The 24,432-nt window shown below is 39.6% G+C and overlaps 1 protein-coding gene across 11 annotated transcripts in view; it reads right to left on the bottom strand.

Moving 5' to 3' along the window:
- Nucleotides 1-18,682, bottom strand: part of BTRC (beta-transducin repeat containing E3 ubiquitin protein ligase) — a 174,064-nt gene extending 155,382 nt beyond the window's left edge. For 4 of the 11 annotated variants that reach the window (XM_065923159.1, XM_065923163.1, XM_065923164.1 and 1 more), the window contains exon 1: nucleotides 18,536-18,682. In XM_065923159.1, coding sequence (XP_065779231.1) covers nucleotides 18,536-18,583 — 48 coding nt within the window. In that variant the 5' untranslated portion in view covers nucleotides 18,584-18,682. Of the gene's footprint in view, nucleotides 1-18,132; nucleotides 18,184-18,372; nucleotides 18,398-18,524 lie in introns of those variants that run through there. The other 7 variants (XM_065923162.1, XM_065923168.1, XM_065923165.1 and 4 more) reach the window with 7 other exon arrangements.
- Between the last annotated feature and the right edge of the window lie 5,750 nt (nucleotides 18,683-24,432).

Genomic DNA, 24,432 nt, shown 5'->3' with positions numbered 1-24,432 from the left:
CCTGAGTCACTACTTGACTATTTTTGCAGCATATATTACTGGAAACTGCTTGCAAGTGGACTACATTTTCCTAGGAAAACAAGTTCTAATCAAGAGGCTAATCGGGATGGGGAATACATGTAACTATATGGCTGATTCATGTCAATGTATGACAAAACCCACTGAAATGTTGTAAAGTGATTGGCCTCCAACTAATAAAATAATATTAAAAAAAAAAAAAAAAAAAAAAAAAAATCAAGAGGCTATTTCCTAACTGAGGACTTGGTATCAAAGTAAAGTACTGACTCACCTAATATCAAAACAAAGATTCAATAATTATAAACATATATGGTCATTAAAAAATAAAGAAATTACATTCCAGCTTCATAAAATGGGAGTGGCATGCCAATGATCAGTAAGTATGTGTTCAAAGTGTAAAGAAAGTAACTCTTCCACATTTACTCATTAAACAAATTTGACCTTAAGCTAATAACTAACTAAAACACTAAACATTTAGGGACTTCCCTGGTGGTACTGTGGATAAGAATCTGCCTGCCAATGCAGGGGACATGGATTCAAGCCCTGGTCCGGGAAGATTCTACATGCCATGCAGCAACTCAGCATGGGCTCTATAGCTTACAAGTTGCAACTACTAAGCCCACATGTTGCAATTACTGAAGCCCGGGTACTTAGAACCTGTGCTCCACAACAAGACAGGCCACCACAATAAGAAGCCTGAGCAGCGCAATGAAGATTAGCTCCAACTAGAGAAAAGCCCAGGTGCAGCAACGAAGACCCAGTGTAACCAAAAATAATACATAAATAAAATTATTAAAACACTAAACATAAAAAAAAAAAAAAAAAAAAAAAACACACTAAACATTTATCTAGCAATCATCTGGTTTGCTTCTTATAATACAAAGTTCTGCTTGGGATGATTTATGAAGAAAGGAGAAAAAGTAGAAGGGGGCCAAACAAATATATTACTAAGGAAATGACCTCCTTTCCACTATCTAAATTATTTCCCTGAATAAGCAAGTTTTTCAAAATTATACCAAGAACAAGAGATCAGTAAATCTCTTTACTGATAATGACTGATAATGATCATGATCATCCTGACTGTTTATCACTTACTTTGCTTTAGTTTTTAAAAGTATAGGGTAGAGACATATCTGGTGTTCAAGTAGCTAGACTCCGCACTTCCACTGCAAGGGGCACAAGTTGGTTCCTGGTTGGGAACTAAGATCCTGAATGCCATAACTAAGACCTGCCACAGCCAAATAAATAAATATTAAAAAAAAAAAAAAAAGAACTGAGGCATGTACTAAGGAAATGTAAATTAAAACCACAGTAAGATACTACTATATACCTGTTAGAATGGTTAAAACAAAAAATATCAACAATCCCAAATGCTGGCAAGGATGCAGAGCTAGAACTCTCATATACTGCTTGTGGTATTGCGAAATGGTACAGCCACACTCTGGAAAACAGCTTGGCAGTTTCTTACAAAGTTAAACACTAACCATATGACCCAGCAATTCCCCTCCAAATTTACCCCAGACAATTTAAAATTCATGTTCAAAAAATTAACAGCAGCTCTACTTATAATAACCAAAACCTGGAAACAACCCAAATGTCCTTCAACAGATGGATAAACAAAATGTGATACAATCCATTCAATGAACTACTACTAAGCAATAAAAAGAAGTGAACTACTGACACATACAACAGCCTAGATGAATCATCAAAAAGGTATTATGCTGAGTAAAAGAAGTCAGTACCAGAAGATTATATATTGTATGATTCCAATTAAATGGCATTCTCAAAAAAATGAAACTAAAATGAGGTAGAACAGATTACAGTTCCCAGGAATTAGGGAGATGGGGAGATAGTACAAGGGAGTTTTGGGGGAAATGATGGAACTGTTGTGTATCCTGACAGTACTGGTTATATGAATATGTATGAATCTATACGTGTTCAAATTCTGAGACCTGTACACTAAAAAAAAAAGTCAATTTTACTAAGTGATAATTTTTTTAAAGAAAGAACTAAAACCAAAAATGTTCTTTGGTCATACACAGCAGACATGAATATATACATGTTTAAACAGTAAAATAAATGGGGTAGAATGTATAGTCAACAAACCTTGGGAGTTTGTGTGAATTATTATGTGTTAGAGTTTTGTGGTAAAAGTATCACCATATCCTTAAGGCCTAGAAAGTCCCTTCACATTTACCTCCTTTACTTGTATCCAATTATACATCTTCCTCTATTTTAAAGATGGCTGATGGTGCTTATAATCCAAGGGATGAAGATAAAAGGGCATTTTCAGACACAATTTCTCACTACCCAGCAAGCCTGTGGCTCTGTCCTCAGCCTGAGGACCCTGCTCAAAAGAATAACTCCGATCTATGTAACTATACAAGAGACTAATCTTTCATCATAAATTTCCCTACCATTCAGTTATGTCTATTGCTTTAAGGAACACTTCAGTGATTCCTCAAATTTCTTCCTTCATTCCTTGACATTACCTCAAGATGCTACCTTAAGAACTGTATAGAACAGTTGTTGAAGTAGTCTGTTGTCATTTATCTTCACATATGATAGGGTCATAGAATATTAACAATAAAAGTAATGTTAGAACAATCTACAACCAGTTTATTGTGATGTGATTTTAACATACCTAGAATAGCCATGTTTGAGGATGTTGCTATTGTTCTTCTACTAGATATAACTCTTATAAACAGTATTATCTTGCTGATTTTTCTTCCCTTATGGTTCACCAACTACTCCAGCTCCAAACAGTACCCAAAAGTAAATTCTTTTTAGAAGCCAACTTATTACTAATCAATTAGAATTCAAAAAGATTTCAATCCTCCACCATGAAGTTTGTCTCATTCTGCCTTTACTCTTTTTTTCCAGCTTTATTGAGATTTAACTGACATAATTGGAAAAGGTCAGTTTTCGTTCCAATCCCAAAGAAAAGCAATGCCAAAGAATGCTCAAACTACCACACAATTGCACTCATCTCACACGCTAGTGAAGGAATGCTCAAAATTCTCCAAGCCAGGCTTCATGAACCATAAACTTCCAGATGTTCAAGCTGGATTTAGAAAAGGCAAAGGAACCAGAGATCAAGTTGACAACATCCGCTAGATTATCAAAAAAGCAAGAGAGTTCCAGAAAAACATCGACTTTTGCTTTATTGACTATGCCAAAGCCTTTGACTGTGTGGATCACCACAAACTGTGGAAAATTCTTAAAGAGATGGGAATACCAGATGACCCGACCTGCCTCTTGAGATATCTGTATGCAGGTCAGGAAACAACAGTTAGAACTGGACATGGAACAACAGATTGGTTCCAAATAGGAAAAGGAGTACGTCAAGGCTATATATTGTCACCCTGCTTATTTAACCTATATGCAGAGTACATCATGAGAAATGCTGGACTGTATAAAGCACAAGCTGGAATCAAGATTGCTGGGAGGAATATCAATAACCTCAGATAGGCAGATGACACTACACTTATGGCAGAAAGCAAAGAAGAACTAAAGAGGCTCTTGATGAAAGTGAAAGAGGAGAGTGAAAAAGTTGGCTTAAAACTCAACATTCAGAAAACTAAGGTCATGGCATCTGGTCCCATCACTTCATGGCAAATAGATAGGGAAAAGATGCAAACAGTGACAGACTTTATTTTGGGGGGCGTCCAAAATCACTGCAGATGGTGACTGCAACCATGAAGTTAAAAGACGCTTGCTCCTTAGAAGAAAAGCTATGACCAACCTAGACAGCATATTAAAAAGCAGAGACATTACTTTGCCAACAAAGGTCCCTCTAGTCAAAGCTGTGGTTTTTCCAGTAGTCATGTACGGATGTGAGAGTTGGACTATAAAGAAAGCTGAGCACAGAAGAATTAATACTTTTGAACCATGGTGTTGGAGATGACTCTTGAGAGTCCCTTGGACAGCAAGGAGTTCCAACCACTCAATCCGAAAGGAAATCAGTCCTGAATATTCACTGGAAGGACAGATGCTGAAGCTGAAACTCCAATACTTTGGCCACCTGATGCAAAGAACTGACTCATTGTAAAAGACCCTGATGCTGGGAAAGACTGAAGGCAGGAGGAGAAGGGAACGACAGAGGATGAGATGGTTGGATGGCATCACCGACTCGATGGACACGAGTTTGAGCAAGCTTCGGGAGCTGGTTGATGGACAGGGAGGCCTGGCATGCTGCAGTCCCATGGGGTCACAAAGAGTCAGACACCACTGAGCGACTGAACTGAATTAAACTATAGAATAATTACGACCTGCCTCCACACATGAATCCAGATAGCTCAGCCTTCCTGATACGTTCCCCATGTACAAGGCTTCACCTTTTACACTGGTTGTAGTCACAATATTTCCCCTACTGCTTCTGTGTTGATACACTGGACAGGACACAGTCGTCTAGACGTTTTGTCAAAATGTGATCAGAGAAATGTCTCTATCAGAAACACTGAGATGCCAGTTAAACATGAAGATTCCTGAGGCCTACAAAAGTGGACGGAAGAGGAGCTGAGAATCTGTACTACATATTAACATGCTCTCCAAATAATTCTTATGCTTAATAAAGTATAGTGCTACTGCAGTGGGCTAATGAGTGCTGATGAGTAGGCCAACTTCTTCAGTTCCTTGCTGGGTATTCCAGTTCTATTTTTAAGCCCAAGCTTGAAATGGGGGCCTTGCTGCCTCTTTTCAGTACTCACTGATGCTGTCTGCCTATCTGGATCTCTCCAGACTATCTGGACCCAGATTCCTTGTCACTATTCTCACCCTCTGAAATTATATCCTGCCTTTATAAACTTGCCTGGATCCTCAGATCTGCTTCAATTGCCCACAGATACCATGTTCCATGTGCCTGGCTAAATTTCCTTTCCTTAGCTCCTAGCTATATCCAAGCACTTGGCCCACCTCAACAAGTAAAGCTTCTGTAGCTCTGTGCCTCCTTATCTGGCTGACTTTGATTTAAAACGTTATTCTCAGTACAACAGACAATGATTATGAACTTACATGACATTTAGATGAATCCTGATCTTTCTATCATAAAGGAATTTGAGTAGAGGTGGTCCAGGGAGCTTCAGTTCTATTAAGATATATCTTTCTTTTCTAACTTCTTAGAGAAAATTTCAAAATTTCACAAAAGTAAAGAACAGCATCTAGTAAACCCCATCATTCAACTTTCCACCTTCTAAATCCCAGAAATTGTATTATTATGCCCATTTTTGCACATTTGCCTATGTGAATATCTTAAATTTAGTCTCATTATTAAAAAGTGAAGGGCTACTCCAGTATTTTTATCCACCAAATACCTGTTTTGCCATACCTACTGCTATGGCAAGTGAAAGTGTTAGTCTCTCAGTTGTGTCTGCCAGGCTCCTCTGTCCATGGGATTCTCCAGGCAAAGAATATTGGAGTGGGTTGCTATTTCCTTCTCCAGGGGATCTTCTCCACCCAGGGATCGAACCCAGGTTTCCTGCATTGCAGGCAGACTGCTTACTGTCTGAGCTACCAGGGAAGCCCACCTTCCCTTTAACTAACTGCCCTAAATATACCTGAAACGAGGGCTTCCCTGGTGGCTCAGACGGTAAAGAATCCGCCTGCAGTGCAGGAGACCCAGGTTCAATCCCTGGATCGGGAAGAACTCCCGCAGAAAGGAATGGCTGCCCACTCCGGTATTCTTGCCTGGAGAATTCCATGGACAGAGGAGCCCAGCGGGCTACAGTCCACAGGTTCACGAAGAGTAGCACACGACTGAGCAACCAACACTGCCTGAAACAAGGCTTATTTTACTCTTCTCTTTTCTTTCTTTTCTCCTATCCTACTCCAGGCAACCTTATTCATTCTATCTCCAGAATATTTCTTGAATATCTTTCCTTCTTTCCATATTGACTGCCCCGGCTTAAGCCCACACAGCTTCTTACCTAAACTATTAATAGCCTTAAAGTAGCCTCCTTGCCTGTTTGCTCTGTGTTCCTAGTCTAATCCACTCTAAGTCAAATAACTAAAGTGGTCTTCTAATTTTCTTTGCTGTATTGCCCCCGGTAGGAATCAGATTCAAATGTAAAATATAGACCTTTCAGAAAAAAGTACTCCCATGTGTTTATACTAAATGGAGGCCATGGACTTCAGATTTAAAAAAATTTTACACTCAGCAAAAACAGAAATTAAATTAAAAAAATGGCATCTAAAAACATCAAATACCTTGGAATATGTCTAACAAAAGATGCATGTATAAAGACTCCCACAGAGAAATTACAGATCCCTAAAATAGAAAGATATACCATTTTCATGGATTATAAAAATCAATAATGTTAAGATCTCAGTTCTCCCCAAACTTATAAACAGATTCAGTGAAATTCCAATGAAAGTCACAGGAGGATGTTTTGGATATTATGTTGATTCCAATATACTTGAACATGCAAAAGCTGAGGGACATTCAGTATCCAATATCAAGAACTTGTATAAAAACAGAGTAATTAAGGAAATGTGATACTGGCACAAGGATAAATAAACCATTGGAGCAGAAAAGTCCTGGAAACAGCCCACACACATATACAGACAGGTGATATATGACAAAAGTAATGCTGCAATGCAACAGAGGAAAAACAAAACAAAACAGAACTCTGTCTTATACCTCATACCAAACACAAAAATTCCAGACAGACTGTAGATCTAAATGTAAAAGGTAAAATAAAGCATTTCAGGGTCTTGAAAAGGTATTTGCAGACCCATGTTCAGGGCAGTATTATTCACAGATAGCCAAAGGGTGAAAGTATCCCAAGTATTTGACAAAAGATAAACGGACAAACAAAATGTGACATATACATACAATGGAATATTATTCAGACTTAAAAAGGAAGGAAATTCTGACACATGCCTTAACATGTATGAACGTTGGGATATTATGCTAAGAAAAATAAACCAGTCACAAAAAGGCAAATACTGTATGGTTCCACATAAATGAGGTATCTAGAATAGTGAAATTCACAGAAACAAAGTAGAATGGTGATTGCCACAAACTGGAGGAAAGGAAAATGGAGAGTTGTTTAATGGGTACAGAGTATCGGTTTTGCAAAATGAAAAATCTGTATTTAGTTTAGTTAGGTTCATGAGATGGGAGGTGGAATCTGCAGTGACCTACAGAAGGATGTCAGAACCTCAGCAAAGATAAAGAAAATGTCTACACAGGAATATGGCAGCCTTGGTAGCCCTGCACAGGGTGCTAGAGTCCAAACGGAGTGAGGAGAGCAACTCAGTGCACAGTATCAGAGCCTGAAATGAGAAAGGTGTTCAAACAGGTAGCTAGAGACAGAAGCCTGATAGGGGATTTTGGAGCCTGATGAGGTAAGGATGGCATTCACATGATGGGTGTCAGTAATAGCAGCAACAGAAGAGATTGGTCACATAAAGGGAAGATTAAGAAAATATGCTGAGGATAATGAGAGCCAACTTACTAACAGAAAAGGGAGTTACAATTATAGAAAGGAAATTATTGAATGAATCCTGTTGTGTTAGACTAAAATTGGAGATATCCATGTGAACTCGTGGTTTTAAATAAATATAGAGATAAAATTTAAAAAGCAATATAAGTATGTGTGCACATGTGTGTGTATGCATGTTTACACATACATATATTCCCTACCTTGGAAGCAGTGACATTCCCACAGCAATGTGTGTAACTAACACTCAGATACTGACTTCTGTGTATTATTGTCTACTAAAAGAAACCAGGGGAAAAAAGAGAGAGAGAGAGAGAGAAAACACTGATTTCAGGGCTGGGGCAAAAAAAGTACAAGGTAAACCTAAAATATCTTATATCAGAAAACAATGAAATGCTCAAAGAATGATAGAAATACATCAAAAAGACAAAGAAAATAGTTTGAAAGCACTCTCACTGGCCAAACAGGGAACAATTTGTCAAAAGAAATAATGATAGTATTATAACCCATCAAATAAAACAAGAATTCATAAACCCATTCTGCTAGAAATAAATAGGTTGAAAATCTGATAAAGAATAAGATAGTTACATGGTTTCAAAGCACTTTTCCATAACACACTTACTACAAAGAGAAAAACATTAGCTTTAAAGAAGAAACTGGCAGAAGCCACTTTAATCAAGTAAAAAAAGTCACAAGACGAAAGTTACATGTCACCTGAAAGGAGGCAATCAGTAAAACAAAGCAACCCTTCTGTGGTATTTCTGACAGAAATACAGGACACAAATTTAATCATAAGGAAACAGCATCAGATAAACCCAAATTGAGGGGTCATTCTACAAAATAGTCTATAATCTTCAAAAGTGCCATAGTCATGGAAGGTAAAGAAGACAGGAACTGTTCCAAGACTGAAGGAGACTAAGAAGACATGACAACTAATTTCAATATGTGATTCTGGATTAGATCCCTTTGTTAAAAAGAACATTATTAAAACAACTGGCAAAGTCTGAATGGGGTCTAAAGGGGTTAGATCTGCAATTAATTCAGAAATACATTAATTTCTGAATTTTGATGGTTGTGTTATAAAAAATGTCCTTGTTTGCAGAAAATATACATTAAGCATTTGGTGATGATGCAACAACTTACTCTCAAATGGTTCAGGAAAAAATGTCATTTGCGTTGTACTTTAAACTTTTCTGTAATTCTGAGTTGATTCAAAATAAAACATTAGGAGAAAGAGAATGAACTTCACTGGTAGTTAGCAAACACTAAAAATAAAGATAGTGATATTATATGTATGTATACATATATGGAGTGTGTATACACACACTCCAATTAGGGTAACTATCAAAGATGTATTAGTTTGCCGTGTGTGTGTTTGTGTGTGTGTTTGCACATGCGCACACTTAGTCGCTCAGTTGTGTCTGACTCTTTGTGAACCCATGGATTGTAGTTCACAGCTCTGTCCATGGGACTTTCTGAGCAAGAATACTGAGTGTGTTGCCATTTCCTCCTCCTGGGGATCTTTCTGACCCGGGATTGAACCAGTGTCTCCTGAACTGCAGGCAGATTCTTTAACCTCTGCGCCATCAGGGAAGCCCCATTAGTTCTCCATGGCTGCAGTAAAAAATTACCACACACTGAGTGGCTTAAAGCAACAGTAATTTTTTATTTGACAGTGCTATAATTTTGAAGTCTGAAATGGGTCTCTGAGCCAAAAATCAAGGTCTCAGCAGGCCTATGTTCTTGTCTGGAGGTTTAGTTTATCCTTTCTTGCTTCAAGGGGCTGCTCACATTCCTTGGCTCATGGTTCTCTTCCCCCCTTTTTAAAATCAGCAACAATGGATTGAGTTCTCACATATCACTCTGACCTCTTCTTCAGCCTCCCTCTTACATATTTAGGGTCCCTTGTGATTACACTGGGCCCAATCTGGATTATCCAGTACAATCTCCCTGTTTTCAAGTCAGCTGAGGGACTTCCCTGGCAGTCCAGTGGTTAAGACTCCTACTTCCACTGCAGGTGGGGGCACAGGTTGGATCCCTGGTCAAGGAACTGAATTAAGATTCCATATGCCACGTGGTATTGCAAAAAAATAAAGTCAGATGATTAGCAACCAAATTTCATCTGTTAAATCCCCTTTGCCCTGTAATTTAACATATTCACAGGTTCTTGGGATTCGACTGTCCTGAATGGGGGCTCAGGGGATGGGGCATTATTCTCCCTACCTCAAAGAGTTTCCTTTACTCTGAGATTATGTGTTTTCTATTTCTATGGCATTAAAAAGCTCTTTTTTTTCATTTATAAAATGATGGTGCTGACAGTGGTACTATTTTTTCAAGCACTGGTAGTATAGCAAAAAAAATTGGTAACTCTGTAAATCCTGTGTAGCTATTCAGTAGTCACAAAATCGTGTGACTTTTTTTACTGACTCCTTAAATGAAAAAATTTGAAAACAACACACACTGTTTTCCCACAAAAGAACCATATATTTGATGAAAGATCTGTACTGTATTTTCCAGAATATAGGGAATAGATCAATAAGAAAAAGGCAGACAATTAAAAAAGAAAAAAAAAAAAAGACCAAGCTCTGAATAGACCCAAAAGAGGATATCTAAACAGCCAGTAAACTTAAAAAAGTTAAGAACCTTCTTAAATAATTTTTTAGGTACTTGATTACAGCAGCTATTAAGGAAATGCAAATTAAAAGTCTGACAATATCATTCACCCACTAGTACGGCTGAAGTAAGGACGGACAATAGCAAATGAATGTTACAAGAATGTACAGCAACTGGAACTGTCATATGGTGCTGCAGAAAGTATCAAATGGAAAAAATTCACAGAATCTACTAAAGATAAAAATACCCTAAGACCCAGCAATTCCACTTCTAGGTATATACCCAACAGAAATATGTACATATTTTCAAGAAAAGACATGTACAAGATTACTCACAGTAGCCAAAAACTGGAAATAACCCAAACATCCATCAACAAGAGAATGGCTAAATAACTGAACTGAATTAACGCAGAATACTACACAGCAACAAGAATGAACATACTACACTTACAGTAACCTGAATGAATCTCCTTATGAGGGACAAAAGATGCCAGACTAGTATATACACTGGAAAGATTCTACTTATATGAAGTTAAATATCAGTAAAGGCAAAAACTAATCTATAGGTATTAGATAATTGTTATGCAGAAGTGACCACTGTGTAAAAATTCAATGGACTGTATTCTTCTGATTCCTTTAAAAAGTATATTTATTAAAAAAAAAAAGTATATTTATATTACTTCAGTAAAACCTTATATAGATCCTCCAACTAATAAAAATAAATGGAAAAAAAAAAACCTTATACAGACATATACCAAGTACACTAGAATATTATTCTTGAATACAAACTGGATTCAATCTAAACTCCCTAGCCTCCCAGTCTCTTTTCCTTCTTGTCTGCTATGCCACCTTATGTTCAAATTATGTGTATCTACTACTGTGCTGACCATCCCCTGATCTTCTGGCCTTTACCCAAACTACTCCCTCTTCCTGGAACAGCCACCTCAGAAACAAGTCTGCAAAATCTATATATTCCACAAGACCCAATATGAAGCTTTCTTCTTCAAACTTTCCAAAGCTCTTCCCAGTTAAGGCTAATTTCCCCTCCCTTAAATTCTATAGCACTTTGCACCTCTACTTTGGCACTTACCAAAGTGTGCCTTAAGAGATACTTATAAATGCCTGTCTTCTCAACCAACTGTGGAGTTCTAGAGAAGACAGAAGTTTTACTTAACTTTGTGTCTTCATCTCCTCCTGCCCCCATAACCACCTCCCTCCATACATAACATGTTTTGCACTCAGATTATGTTTATATTTTTATCAAATCATGGTGCAGGCCAACTGCCATGGCCTCATTTCCAGTTGTCAACTCACTAATTTTGCCAAGTACTTCTGAACAGGAAAATGAAGTGCTCCAACACAATTGAGAACCACAGAGTTCTAAACTTCCAGTGAAGTTTAGATACATACAGCAGTTTAAGTAATATAATTTATCGATTGTGTTAACATTATACATAGCAGTTTACAATTTAAAATGAACTTGGGGGGATGGAATGGGAGAGAGAAAGATCCTTCTTATGTAGGCAAGTCTAACGGTTAAGACTTTTCAGTTAACAAAATGAGGTGAGTGAGATGTCTATTCAAGCCATCACTGCCAATCCACTGGCCAGTACACCTGCTACACTGCACTCCATGACCAAGTACAGGTCTTCATTGGAGTACTTGTTTTATAAATATATACATTTTTAAAAGTTTAAACATAAACATTAAATATATTAAATTTTAATTTATCTGATTAAAAACAATACATATTCACTGTCAAAAATGTAGAAAACATTAAGGAACATAGGAAAAAGAAAAACAACCTAAGTAATGTTTTTTGTGCTGTGTGTTTCCTAACAGATCTTCAGATGCCATGAAATTTTTGAAACATTACCCATAATCCACCATTTCACAAGTAACCACATTAACAGTTTAGTGTCATACTTCCTGAGAGGTACAAGGATTTATGCATCCATGCTGCAAAAACATTATCCACACACTACAATTCTGTTTCCACAGTTTTTTGGAGAAAGCCTGAAAAGTCTCCCAGACATCAGAAAGCATCCTTGCAGCCCTCAGTTTAGGTGCAGTGAAGGGGTTATTAAGAGCTCTAACCCTAACAGCAAGGGCGCTGCTAGGGCACTATGCGTGACCCTGGTTCACATTCTGTTACAAACGCTGCTGGAGCCACATCGACCTTACCTTTCCCAAGTACGGAAAAACAGTATTGTGATACTGGTGAACTTCTCCAGTTATCACTGTGGATTAAAGTCAAGATTCTGATTATTTCTTTAACACTTTTTTTCCTACACAACATAATACAGAGAGACATGCTGCATTAGGTGTCATTCGGCAACCAAAACGAGAAAGTGCTCGTCAGAATAGCACCAACACAATAGTTCTAAGAGTAGGCATTTTACCATTCTTCTACAAATCGAGTATATTAGATTATTATAGATTATTATTACTACAGTAGATTATTGTGCAAGTTGCTCTCTCTTCCACTCCTTCTGTGGGCAGCGTATACTTTCCCACCTCCTCACTTGACCCTGTGACTTACTTTGGTTAATGGAATATCAGCAGGTACCATACAACCAATGACTGAAAGGCATTTGAACCAGTGGTCTTGCTCTCTTGCGTCTCTACTATAGCTATAAGGACAGCTCAGCCTGGGAAGTCACTGTCTCTTCAGTCTCAGTCTCAGAAAAATATGTGAAACAGTCCTGAGTGAGCAGCCAAATCCAGAGAAACTCAACAAAATTCAGCCTCTCATCCAATGTTCAGCAAACCCAGATGTTCTTGAGAATAAGTATCTATCATTATACTGCTGTGACATATTGTGGAGTTTATCACTCAGCAATAGCCAATCGATACAACGATACTGTGGCAACTTCATTTCCTAATAATTCAAATCATCAGAAAATCTGTATATAAACCTGGACAGTAATTCTCCACTCTGGTCCATTTGGCCAGCAAAGAAATATGCTGTCATATTCCACTGTTTCTCTGAGCCTCAAGGACGAAATACAGTGTAGGTCTCAAGTCAGACTGCCAGGATTTGATCTCAGGCTTCTTGCTAAGCAGAGTGACTTTGCTCAAGTTACTTAACCTCTCTGGAATCAGTTTCCTCATCCAAACATGGGAGCAACAATAGTACCGAATCTATCTTACAGAACTATTGGGAAGATTAAATTAAACAATAGTATATATAAAGAATTTAGAATAGCAACTAGTAAACACCAAATAAATACATATTAGCTATTTATGGCTGATCATATTTTTTTAAAACAAAGAAAAATAAATAAATAAAACCCTCCCATTTCTGCTGTGCTTATCCTATAATTGATACAGACAGAATCAGGTCACAAGCCTGGGAACAGGAAGACAAGTGTACCTGAAAAGAGAGCCAAATCTCAGAAAGGAGCAAGAAATCAAGAAGAAATTCCAACTCAAAAGGTTTACCTTAAGCAGACAGGAATTCTCTCCCAGTTCTGTGACTTTTTGCTCCTCTGCTCCTCATCCCCACCCTGGCCAGCACAAAGGCAATCCAGGAACTATGGTGGTAGTGCCCCAGGAAACAAATCATAGTCTTAGTTCAACAGTACTCTCAGTGTCTATTCCACTATTGCTATCTCTGAGTCTTCTGTAAAATGTTCTAGTTTAGTTTCAATCAGACGGAAAACTAAAGGAAATTATCCAGCGATTCCTTCAGCACAAGGTGAATCTAGTAGAATACTAGTTGAAGTGGTAAGATCAGGTGGACCTTTCCCATAGAGATTGTCTCCCTCCTCCACTGCTGATGTTAAGATGATGGATTTGATTTATTGAGAAGGCAGTTTTCTTTATAGTGACCAAGACTGTTAAACACTGGTAAATATTTTCTACTTCATCCACAATGAATTCTTATTATACACATTTAGAAAGCACTTTCATGCTGTATTAAAATATTGCTAGAAAGCACATGGTATCTTAAAATACTTTAATACCACAAAGATTATTTTTTCTTTATTCATGCTTTTTATAAATTATAATGCTATTTACCTCAAATAATTTTATCTATACATGATCAAGATCTTACATCATGTCTCATTTCCCTTTAGAAAGGGAAAAAAATTCTTAATTGCTTCCTTAAGGATTTAAATACATAAATAATATGAATAATAAGTAGTCTCCTTTGAAAGTTCAGTTTCTAATTTAGCAATAAAAAATTTCTGGCAATCATTCAAAGTAGAATTTTTACTCCACATAGTAATTCACTTTCAGTAACTTACTATGTACATCTATCACAAACATGAATCAAGAAAATGAACACAAAGAATTATCATTAATTTGTAATTTCATACTCCAATGCCTATATAAGAGTATTCAGAAAAGAAACTGAAGGATAATTTAAATTGAGAACAGGTAAGAATCCACTTGCCAATGCAAGTGACACAGGAGATGCGAGGTTGATCCCTAGGCCAAGAAGACCCCCTGGAGTAGGAAATGGCAACCCATGCCAGTCTTCTTTCCTGGAAAATTTCATGGGACAGAAAAAACTGGTGGACTGAAGTCCATGGGGTCGCAAAGAGTTGCTGAGAATGCATGCAAGAGATATTAATATACAGAAACTCTGACAAACTAAGAACTAGCTTCAAATGTTATCCAACCAGCTGGTAATCAATCTCACTGATTTAAAGAAAAGTTCATCACAGTGAAAAATCTGAATACTTATTTTAAAATGCAATTTCTTGTTTTTAGATATATATGGTTCTCAAGTAAATAAAATTTCCTGAATCATATCAATTAACCCAGTATTATCTCTACAGTAACATTATTAAGTCATGGAGGAGATCACGATAGTTTTTTTAGAAGTTAATCTCAAAAATAAGATGTCTCCAAAGCATTCCAAGTATTAATAGCCACAAACATGGCTAATCCCATCTGTATTTTTAGCCTGAGCATCCAACTAGAACAGCATCTATGTAGCCAGTCTCAAAAGGTCCTGGCCCCCAGCAATTTCCTTCTCTCTGTTCATGTATGCTACTCTTTTTGTCTACAGGGAGAGATTATTTTCCCTCCCTCTGACTCTGGGTCGGCCTTTACTGTCTTTAACCAACAGCTCAACTTCCAAACCTAGGACTTAAGAGAATTGGCTGGCTTCTATTTCTTATCTCCTGGAATGCTCCCCTTCTTAGAACCCAGACACCATGCTTTAAGGAAATCCAAAAGAAGGCCATGTGGAGAAAGGAGGACAAGAAGGCCTTATTGCCAGTTGAACTCGCAGACAGTCGCCAACCGTGAGAGACTGTGGCCATTTTAGGCCAGCCAAATTGTGGCAATTTTGAACATTCCAGCCAACACCAGGCAAAACAGAAAATGCACCAGTCAATGAAAGATTTATGTTTGTGACACAGCAAGTTACCCTTTACAGTGTTTCACTTACCTATCAAAAAAAACGTATTTTATACCTCCTGAAATTAATTCATCCATGTGTCAAATTTTCCTAGTTCTAAGATCCTGGGACCAGTTTATCCTGTCCATTTAAAAATAAATTTCAAATTCATCCCTCAACTTGTCATTTAAATAGATAAAATACAGAAGGATAGACAGATATAGATATAGTACAGATATTCAAAGATAAACTTTAAGTCTAGACCATGTGTGACTTATGGTCAAATCTGAATCGGTCTCACTGATGAGGTTTTATTGTAAAAATTAATCAAATTACTACATCAATACAGTAGTGAGCAAAATTCATAAAAGAGAATATCTATTTCATGCTGCTATTTTAAACAAAATTTTATATTTTCTTAAACTGTAGAAATCAGGGCATCCTGTACAAAAATTGTCATTCACACCTCACAATTGAGGGAAAGGATAAGGACAAAATAAAGCCAAATACTATACAAAATTTCAATCTGATTAAAAGGATAGTCTTTTCCATGTATACTGTGCATTAATTACCAGGTGCAAGCACAAATAAAGTATCTTCCTATCTCAAATGACTAAGTAAAGAAACATGTTATAACAGGGTAAATGGGACCAAAGGCAGGTTGTGACTTAGATTTATAATAAGACTGTTACTGAGCTGGAAAGGGCTTTCCTGGTGGTTCAGACGGTAAAGGATCCACCTGCAATGCAGGAGACCTGGGTTCAATCCCTGGGTTGGGAAGATCCCCTGGAGAAGGAAATGGCAACCCACTTCAGAATTCTTGCCTGGAGAATCCCCATGGACAGAGGAGCCTGGCAGGCTATAATCCAAGAGGTCTCAAAGAATTGGATACAACTGAGCACCGAAGCACAGCACTGAGCTGAAAAAGAATACCAAATCTTTAATTCTCCATTCTGTTTCAGTTATTAAGGTGTCATTCTTGGTGACCCTTTTCCAGTTGGCCTTCTCTTAAACAGCAGCCATAACAGCAGGCAAGGTCAAAAATGAAAGTAACTAAAATTGAAGAAAAACTGGTTTCTCCTTATGGAAACTGACTCAACATTTAATAATGTGTGGTGTCCCAAAAGCTTCAAACTACTCATGGCCATCTCTAGTTCCAACTTTAACTCAATCAGGAGACCATTATCAAAACAACTCACTGGTACAAAGCAGAGATTAATTGGTTGAAAATGTTCCTAGGTTGAGGTCTATAGGGGAGTAAAGAAGATGATCTCATAAGGTCCCTTTATGATCTGTTAAAACCACATTATTCCATAAATCTGACACGTGTCAAAATTAGGATTGAGTCAACCTCTAAGCAGAAAAACAAAAATCAGCAGCTGTCACTTTTCTCACTTAAATTTAGAAGCTAGCTGTACATACAAAGCAACTTCATCTCACTTCTGAAGTCCAAAACAATTCCGAAGCCTCTTAATATTTTAGAATTTCAACATTGGGCAGAAACTAAGAACTTTCTTCAGGTCTAATAGAATTTTATTAAAGATACACTTGAACTTTAGGCATTTTAGAAAGCACTAATACAAAATAAATAAAGTTACAGTAAATTTGACCAAACTCTGAAACGATATTCTTGTAAACGCAGCAGTTTAAAGCCTAAATTCAATTAGGTTAGCGTCCATGGTTTGTTTAGATTTGTTTTGGTATCTAAGGCAAGGATACAAAATAACAACTATCTAACAAAAGAAATAAAGATTTGGAGTGACAGGTTACAATTACTTCTGAAAAAGCATATAGACTTCAAATAATATCAATGGTCCCTATGGACACCAGTTAAGACAGAAAGAAGTCTATGCATCCCATCATTGGGTGCTGTAACCACAGTCTGGTTTTACATCTGGGATATACAAATGAAGCATCAGATTAAATGCATCAAATAGCTATACAAATTTGCTAAACATACACATATCAAAAAAAGAAAAACATGATACAAAGTTAAAGAACTAGACTCCAAGGGATTAAAACACACCCACAAAATCCAAGTTTATGCTGTGCTTCAACCTAAAACTCCTAAGTAACTACTAACCCTGACATTTCCTATTATTCTCCACTATCTGCATTCCCCCTTTTATCTCCTGAATTTCTCCAGTGATTTTATTTCTTCTTACGAGTCTTTGGATGTTAATCTGCATAGCCTTTCCATTCCCAAAAAGTGATACTGCACCTGGTCTCCACATTTTACTCTCTCTACAATATTGCATTAAGTTTTGTTTTACCCATTAGATATTAATTTTGCCCCAATCTCCTGTACCTAGGTTTCCCTAACCTGTGAACCTCTTCTGTCTTCTTTCAAACTAGAGGATGTATATACCCTTTCCTGATACTTGTAATTCTAGTCAACCTCTTCTCTTTCCCAAAGCCTGTCATCACAGTACTAGATCCCGGTCCCCCGTCCTTTCCTTCCTAAGTAAGGCCTAGTTCTTTCCAGAGTTTGTCAACATTAGTTTGGCCAAGCTGGGATTGTACCTTGAAGTCAAAGGCTCTCTTCCACCTCACTCTACAAGACTATAAGTCTCCCACCAGTCCACTCTCTGCTCTACTTTAGATCCATCCGCATCCAGCCTTGCCCGTTTTCCCCACCCACCTCCCACTCCCAGTATCTTTCCTCCCACTGTCCAGCGTTCCCCTTCCCCACTACTGAATGCACCTCTTCTCCAGGGCCTCACCCGTAACCCTCACAGCGGCAAGGCCCTGCCAGCGGCCTCACGGCGTCTCCTCCTGGCCTCCTCAGCTCTTCAGTAACTGTCCCTACGCCCCTTACTCTCCAGGGCCCCGCGCGCCCCAGAGACCCCTCCCCGATTAAGCTCCCGCTGTCACTTGGCCTCTCATCCACAAGATGGCGGAGCTGCTGCCCCCACCCCCGGGTCCCCTCCGCAACCCCTCCTACCTCCCAGGAGCTCCCGTCCCGTCCCTCCAGCCGCCCCCGCCGCCGGCCTCGGCCCAGGGTCTCGCTGCGCCCTCCTCCAGCGGGCAGGCGGCCCAGGCCCGAGCCTCAGCGACGCCGCCAACGCACCGCCTCCACAGTTCCCCGGCCTGCACCTTCTCCTCACCATAAACTTGAGCGCTTTTTCCTGCAGCACCGCCTCGGCCGGGTCCATAATCGCCAGGGGCCACTGGGTCTGCACTCCGCCGGGGCCGCCCCCTTGGTGCCAGGCCGCAGCCAACGCAGCGCCCGAATCCCGCCTCCTCTTCCTTTCCTCCGCCCTCTTTACCCCTCAGGCACTGGCAGGGGGGCCAGGGAGGACATGTTGTCCTTTGCGCGTGCGTATTGCCCGCTGGCTCACGGGATTTGTGGTTCTGGAGCTTCCTGAAGCAAAAAGTGACGCTACACCGCGAACTGCAACTCCCGCGGTTCACTGCGGTAGGGTCGCGGTGGCTCCCAAGCCAAATACAGACAACTGACCGTCAAGTAGAGAGGATCAGCGTATGGGAATCGTAGTTTGCAGCCTCTAGAGCTGAGAAACGGGAGGGGCATCGGTGTCTCCGTGGTTACCGAGCGACGCCAGTGGCGATTTGCCTGGCAATTGGTATCAACATGGCGACCAGTACCTCACCTGTAGCCCAAATACTGGAAAAAAAGCTGTGAGAGGACAGAGACGCTAGGGCCTCCCTAACTTGTTACAGAGAACTGGACCCCCCCCCCCCCCAAATTCCTATGTCTGGCGTCTGAGGGACGGATTTCGACTGAGACGCTGGGCCTATGGTCACCTAGCAGTAGCTTCATGCTGAAATGCAGAGTTTCAAGGTCCTAAGTCATCGCGCCATACTTCCACCTTATTCTAACCCACTATAAGTCAGAGTCTAATAGAACTCGACTCAGGAAATTCTCGGGTGTTTAGCACTCAGAAACCATAGCCGGCTACTGCTAACCCTGAGATGTAAACCCTGCTTTCAGGGTTAAATGGGTACTTCCAAAAGGTCTTTAATGGTGAGATATAATGGCCATCCAGCAAATAAAGCATGTAATATTTAGTTTGGCCTTAAAGGGGACTGTACGAATTTATTTTGGAAATCAACTTACTGTAAAATGCGAAAACACTAGGGTTGTGCTAAAAGTGACAGACTTGTACAAAATATCAGAGTTTATAAAATAAATAGGGAAATAGCTTTTCATTTATAGGGAAATCTTCCACTGTATATTTTATTCATTTGTTCATTCAACAAACAGCACATATAACCGTGTGCAGATAATTATGCCCGAGAGATGGGGATTCAGTAGTGAACACAATTGACCTTATGTTGGCCATAAGGTCAACACAATTGGTCTTATGTTTCTAGTATGTTGATACTTTGTCCTACTCATCCCTATGTCCTCAGAACTCAGCACATTACCTAATATATAATAAAGTTAATTAAAAGTTATACTCTTTAAGAAAAAAAAGTTATACTCTTGAATATTTTTTTAAAGGGACTTCCCTGGTTGGTCCAGTGGCTAAGACTACTTACTCTCAATGCACTGAGCCCAGTTTCCATCCCTGGTCAGGGAACTAGATCCTAAATGCCCCAACTAGGAGTTCACATGCTGTAACGAAGATCCAGGTGCCACAACTAAGACCCAGTGCAGCCAAATAAATGAAAAAAAAAAAAAAAAAAAAAAAATTTAAGTTCTACTACTACTACTATTGCAAAATGAAGACTCAAAATTCATTCGTGTGAAAACTACCTGCAACTTTTCATAGGCAGTATGTGATATGGTTGCCAAAAAAGCTAAAGTTGGAAAGTTAGGCAGCTTAAAGAGAGTAGTGTCTGGGGAATACAGGTTTATGGTTTTACTCTGTTTTGAAGCATTAAGACCACACCTGGAGCACTTTGTTCAGTTATGGGCACCATGTTCTGTAAACATCTTATGCCGGAGCACAGCCAAGGACAAGATAACTAAAAGAGAAAATATTGATAAATGACGACTATGAAAAAAGAGTACTTAGGAATAACATGGCAAATAAATTCAAGTATTTTAAAGTATTGAAAGGCATATGTATATAGCTCTATAGGGTAAAGTAGGACCCCTGGATGGGATAATAATAGTGATGGTGGTGATGATGATAACAGCTGTCACTTTATTAGCTCTTTGTGACTAGGCATCTTATATTCATAATTTCTAATACAGAGTAACTTTGTAAAGCAGGTATTATTATCCCTAATTTACAGATGAAGTAAGTGAGACTAAGAAGAGATAAGTAACTTGATCAAGTCACCCAGCAAATTACATCATCAGGATTCTAACCCCATCTGCTTGACTGCAAGGCCTGTGCTGTTTTCACTGAACTACACTGTAATGACACAGGACTCAGATTCATGCTTCCTAGTAATCAGAGCTGTCTTGACAAAGGAAACATAGAGGCAGGATGACCATGTTGCCTGAAAATACAGAGGCAAGATTGTCTAGGAGAGTTCAGTTTGGGTGGGAGGTTAACATCCTTTAAACTGTAAAATTCTGTTGAGAAGTCATTTGTTTCATTTTACTTTAGGTGTTAGTTACTCAGTCGTGTCTGACTCTTTTATGACCCTATGGACTGTAGCCTGCCAGGCTCCTCTGTCCATGGAATTCTCCAGCAAGAATAATGGAGTGGGCAGCCATTCCCTTCTTCAGGTGATCTTTCCAAGCCAGGGATTGAACCCCAGGTCTCCTGCATTGCAGGCAGATTCTTTACCATCTGAGCCACCAGGGAAGCCCTTGTTATCCGTAGAGAAGAATGAAAATATTGCCCAATGAGATTGGTATTCTTTTGCTTTGTATGGTTTTTGCAAAATAGATATTATTTTGCGTGTTAAATTTTAAATTCACAAATGAACGCATATATATGGAATTTAGAAAGATGGTAATGATAACCCTATATGCAAAACAGAAAAAGAGACACAGATGTACAGAACAGACTTTTGGACTCTGTGGGAGAAGGCGAGGGTGGGATGTTTAGAGAGAGCAGCATAGAAACATGTATACTATCAAGGGTGAAACAGATCACCAGCCCAGGTTGGATGCATGAGACAAGTGCTTGGGGCTGGTGCACTGGGAAGACCCAGCGGGATCGGGTGGACAGGGAGGTGGGAGGGGGGATCGGGACAGGGAATACATGTAAATCCATGGCTGTTTCATGTCAATGTATGGCAAAAACCACTACAATATTGTAAAGTAATTAGCCTCCAACTAATAAAAATAAATGGAAAAAAAATTTTAATTCACAAATGTAATATTGTTATGTATCTCATTGTGTTTCATACTTTCTTCACCTAGTACCTGTGGTTTTATGATCCATTTACATTGCTATGTACATCAAACATGATACTTCTAACTGAATGGTCTAATGGTGTGTATTCCCCACAGTCTACCCATTCACTCTCCCAGTGAAGACTCCAGTTTCCAGGACTTCCCTGGTGGTCCAGTGGCTAAAGCTCCATGTTCCCAATGCAGCAGGTCTGGGTTTGATCCCTGGTCAAGGAACTGGATCCCACATGCCACAACTAAAGAATTTACATGCTTCAACTAAGACCCAGTGCAGCTAAATAAATAAAAAGACTCCAGTTCCCAATAACACTGCAGTGATCAACTTCTTACATTCTTCCGTGAATGAGAATATATTTGGGAATACACACCTAAGACCGTATTTGCTGGTTCATAGGCTATTAGGGACACTTAACTGGACTGCTGCTACTGCTGCTAGGTCACATCAGTCGTGTCCGACTCTGTGCAACCCCATAGACAGCAGCCCATCAGGCTACTGCCCCTGGGATTCTCCAAGCAAGAATACTAGAGTGGGTTGCCATTTCCTTCTCCAGTGCATGAAAGTGAAAAGTGAAAGTGAAGTCGCTCAGTCGTGTCCAACTCTTCACGACTCCATGGAATATAGCCTACCAGGCTCCTCTGTCCATGGGATTTCCCAGGCAAGAGTACTGGAGTGGGTTGCCATTGCCTTCTCCATTAATTGGGCTATATAGAGCCAAATTGCAGTACAGAAACACCAGGACAGTGTACACCTCATCACACTACTCTACCACACTCAGGGTTACCAAACTACCAGCCCCCTTTTATTTTGCCAGTCTGTATATTTTACTTTGTGCAACTGCAACTCCAACCCACAAGGACCCTGCCCTTCGTTAAACTACTCTGTCCCTCTTACCCTCTGCAGTCTGTACTTATAACACATAGCAGGACAGAGCTAGAAATATTCTACACATGTCTGTGCTTTCTGTTCATCCCATTCCCATTGTTCTCTCAACCCTAATTGCAAACAAGAGTCATTTGAGGAAATTTATAAAAAAAATTATGGTGCCCAAGCTTTGCCCTTAATTTAATAAGTCTGTGGATGCGGAGAGCTGACTCATTTGAAAAGACCCTGATGCAGGGAAAGATTGAGGGCAGGAGGAGAAGGGGATGACAGAGGATGTGATGATTGGATGGCATCACCGACACAATGGACATGGGTTTGGGTGGACTACGGGAGTTGGTGATGGACAGGGAGGCCTGGCATGCTGTGGTTCATGGGGTCGCAAAGAGCTAGACACGACTGAGCGACTGAACTGAAATGAACTGAAGCCCTTGGAAATGGTAATTTTAGAAGGTCCCCAGGTGGTTCTAATCTGCAGCCAGATTTAAGTCTGCTGCCTTGGAGTCTGGATGCTCAGCACCTTCTTGCTGATCTCTGCTATCCAGATTCCCCTCTAAGCCTACCTTGCCTTCCAAAATCTAGAACTACTCAACAATCTCCATCCCCATCACCACCACAATCCTCTGTTTTCCAAGGTTCCTCTGTCCATGGGATTCTCCAGGCAAGAATACTAGAGTGGGTTGCCATTTCCTTCTCCAGGGGTTTCTTTCCCAACCAGGAATCAAATCCAGGTCTCCTGCATTGCAGGCAGATTCTTTACCAACTGAGCTACAAGGGAATCCCTAAGAACAGCCAATCAAAGCTGAAAGCTGAATGGAAGCAAAGTGATCAACTGATTAAATATCCATCAACTATTCAAATATCTGATAGGCTTAATCCTAGGTCAGGAGGTACTGTGGAGGTGGGAAGGTTATTTGTATTTCAGTTAGCAGGAAAGATACTATTTTAGCTGGGAGCTAAAGAATGTCCCCTTCCTGTCTCCACCATCATCTTACTTCCTTGTCCTCATAAAAGATCAACAGTCAGTTCTCTATTTAGGGAAGTTTGCTAACCCCACTGAGGCTATATGCTTTTGTGCCTTAGTAGAAGGAATAATTAACAGTGTGGGTTCCTTCAACAGACACGCCCACTGTCACAGGCCAAAGCCATTCTTTTCTGGATAGAGCAGTCAATCTCTTTCAGGGCAGCTCTGTGGATTGGGGATGGGGTGGAGTGATGGTAAACCTGCTGAAAAGAGCATTTCAGGCAAAGTTGCATTTTATAAAATTTTATTATTTATTTTTGGCCATGCTGGGTCTTCCTTGCTGCACACAGGCTTTCTCTAGTTGTGGCAAGTGGGGGCTACTCTTTGTTGTGATGCTCCGGCTTCTGATTGCAGTGACTTTTCTTGTTGTGGAGCAGGGGCTCTAGCTTCAGTAGATGTGGCACATGAGCTCCATAGTTTTGGCTCCCCATCTAGAACACAGGCTCAATAGTTGTGATACATGGGCTTAGTTGCTCCAAATCATATGGGATCTTCCCAGACCAGAGATCAAACCCATGTCTTCTGCACTGGCAGGTGAATTCTTTATCATTGAGCCATCAGGGAAGCCCTGGCAGGTGGATTTTTAACCACTGGACCACCAGGGAAGTCTCACGTTGCATTTGATGGTGCAGTCTGAGAACCAAAACAAGATTAGGGTGGCTTTAGAAGAAGAGTGGCACTAGATGAGGGTGCAGAAGACAATAGCAGGGGCTCTATAGGCAAAGCCATTATTCAGCCAACATACACTGTCAGGTGAACCAGCTGACATCCTTTCTAACTGGGGTCAGTGCCTGTGCCTTACCAACTATAAAATATCTTG

Source organism: Muntiacus reevesi, chromosome 2 (genome assembly GCF_963930625.1).
Source record: "Muntiacus reevesi chromosome 2, mMunRee1.1, whole genome shotgun sequence".
Lineage (NCBI taxonomy): Eukaryota > Metazoa > Chordata > Mammalia > Artiodactyla > Cervidae > Muntiacus > Muntiacus reevesi.
This window is presented reverse-complemented; position numbering and strand designations above follow the sequence as displayed.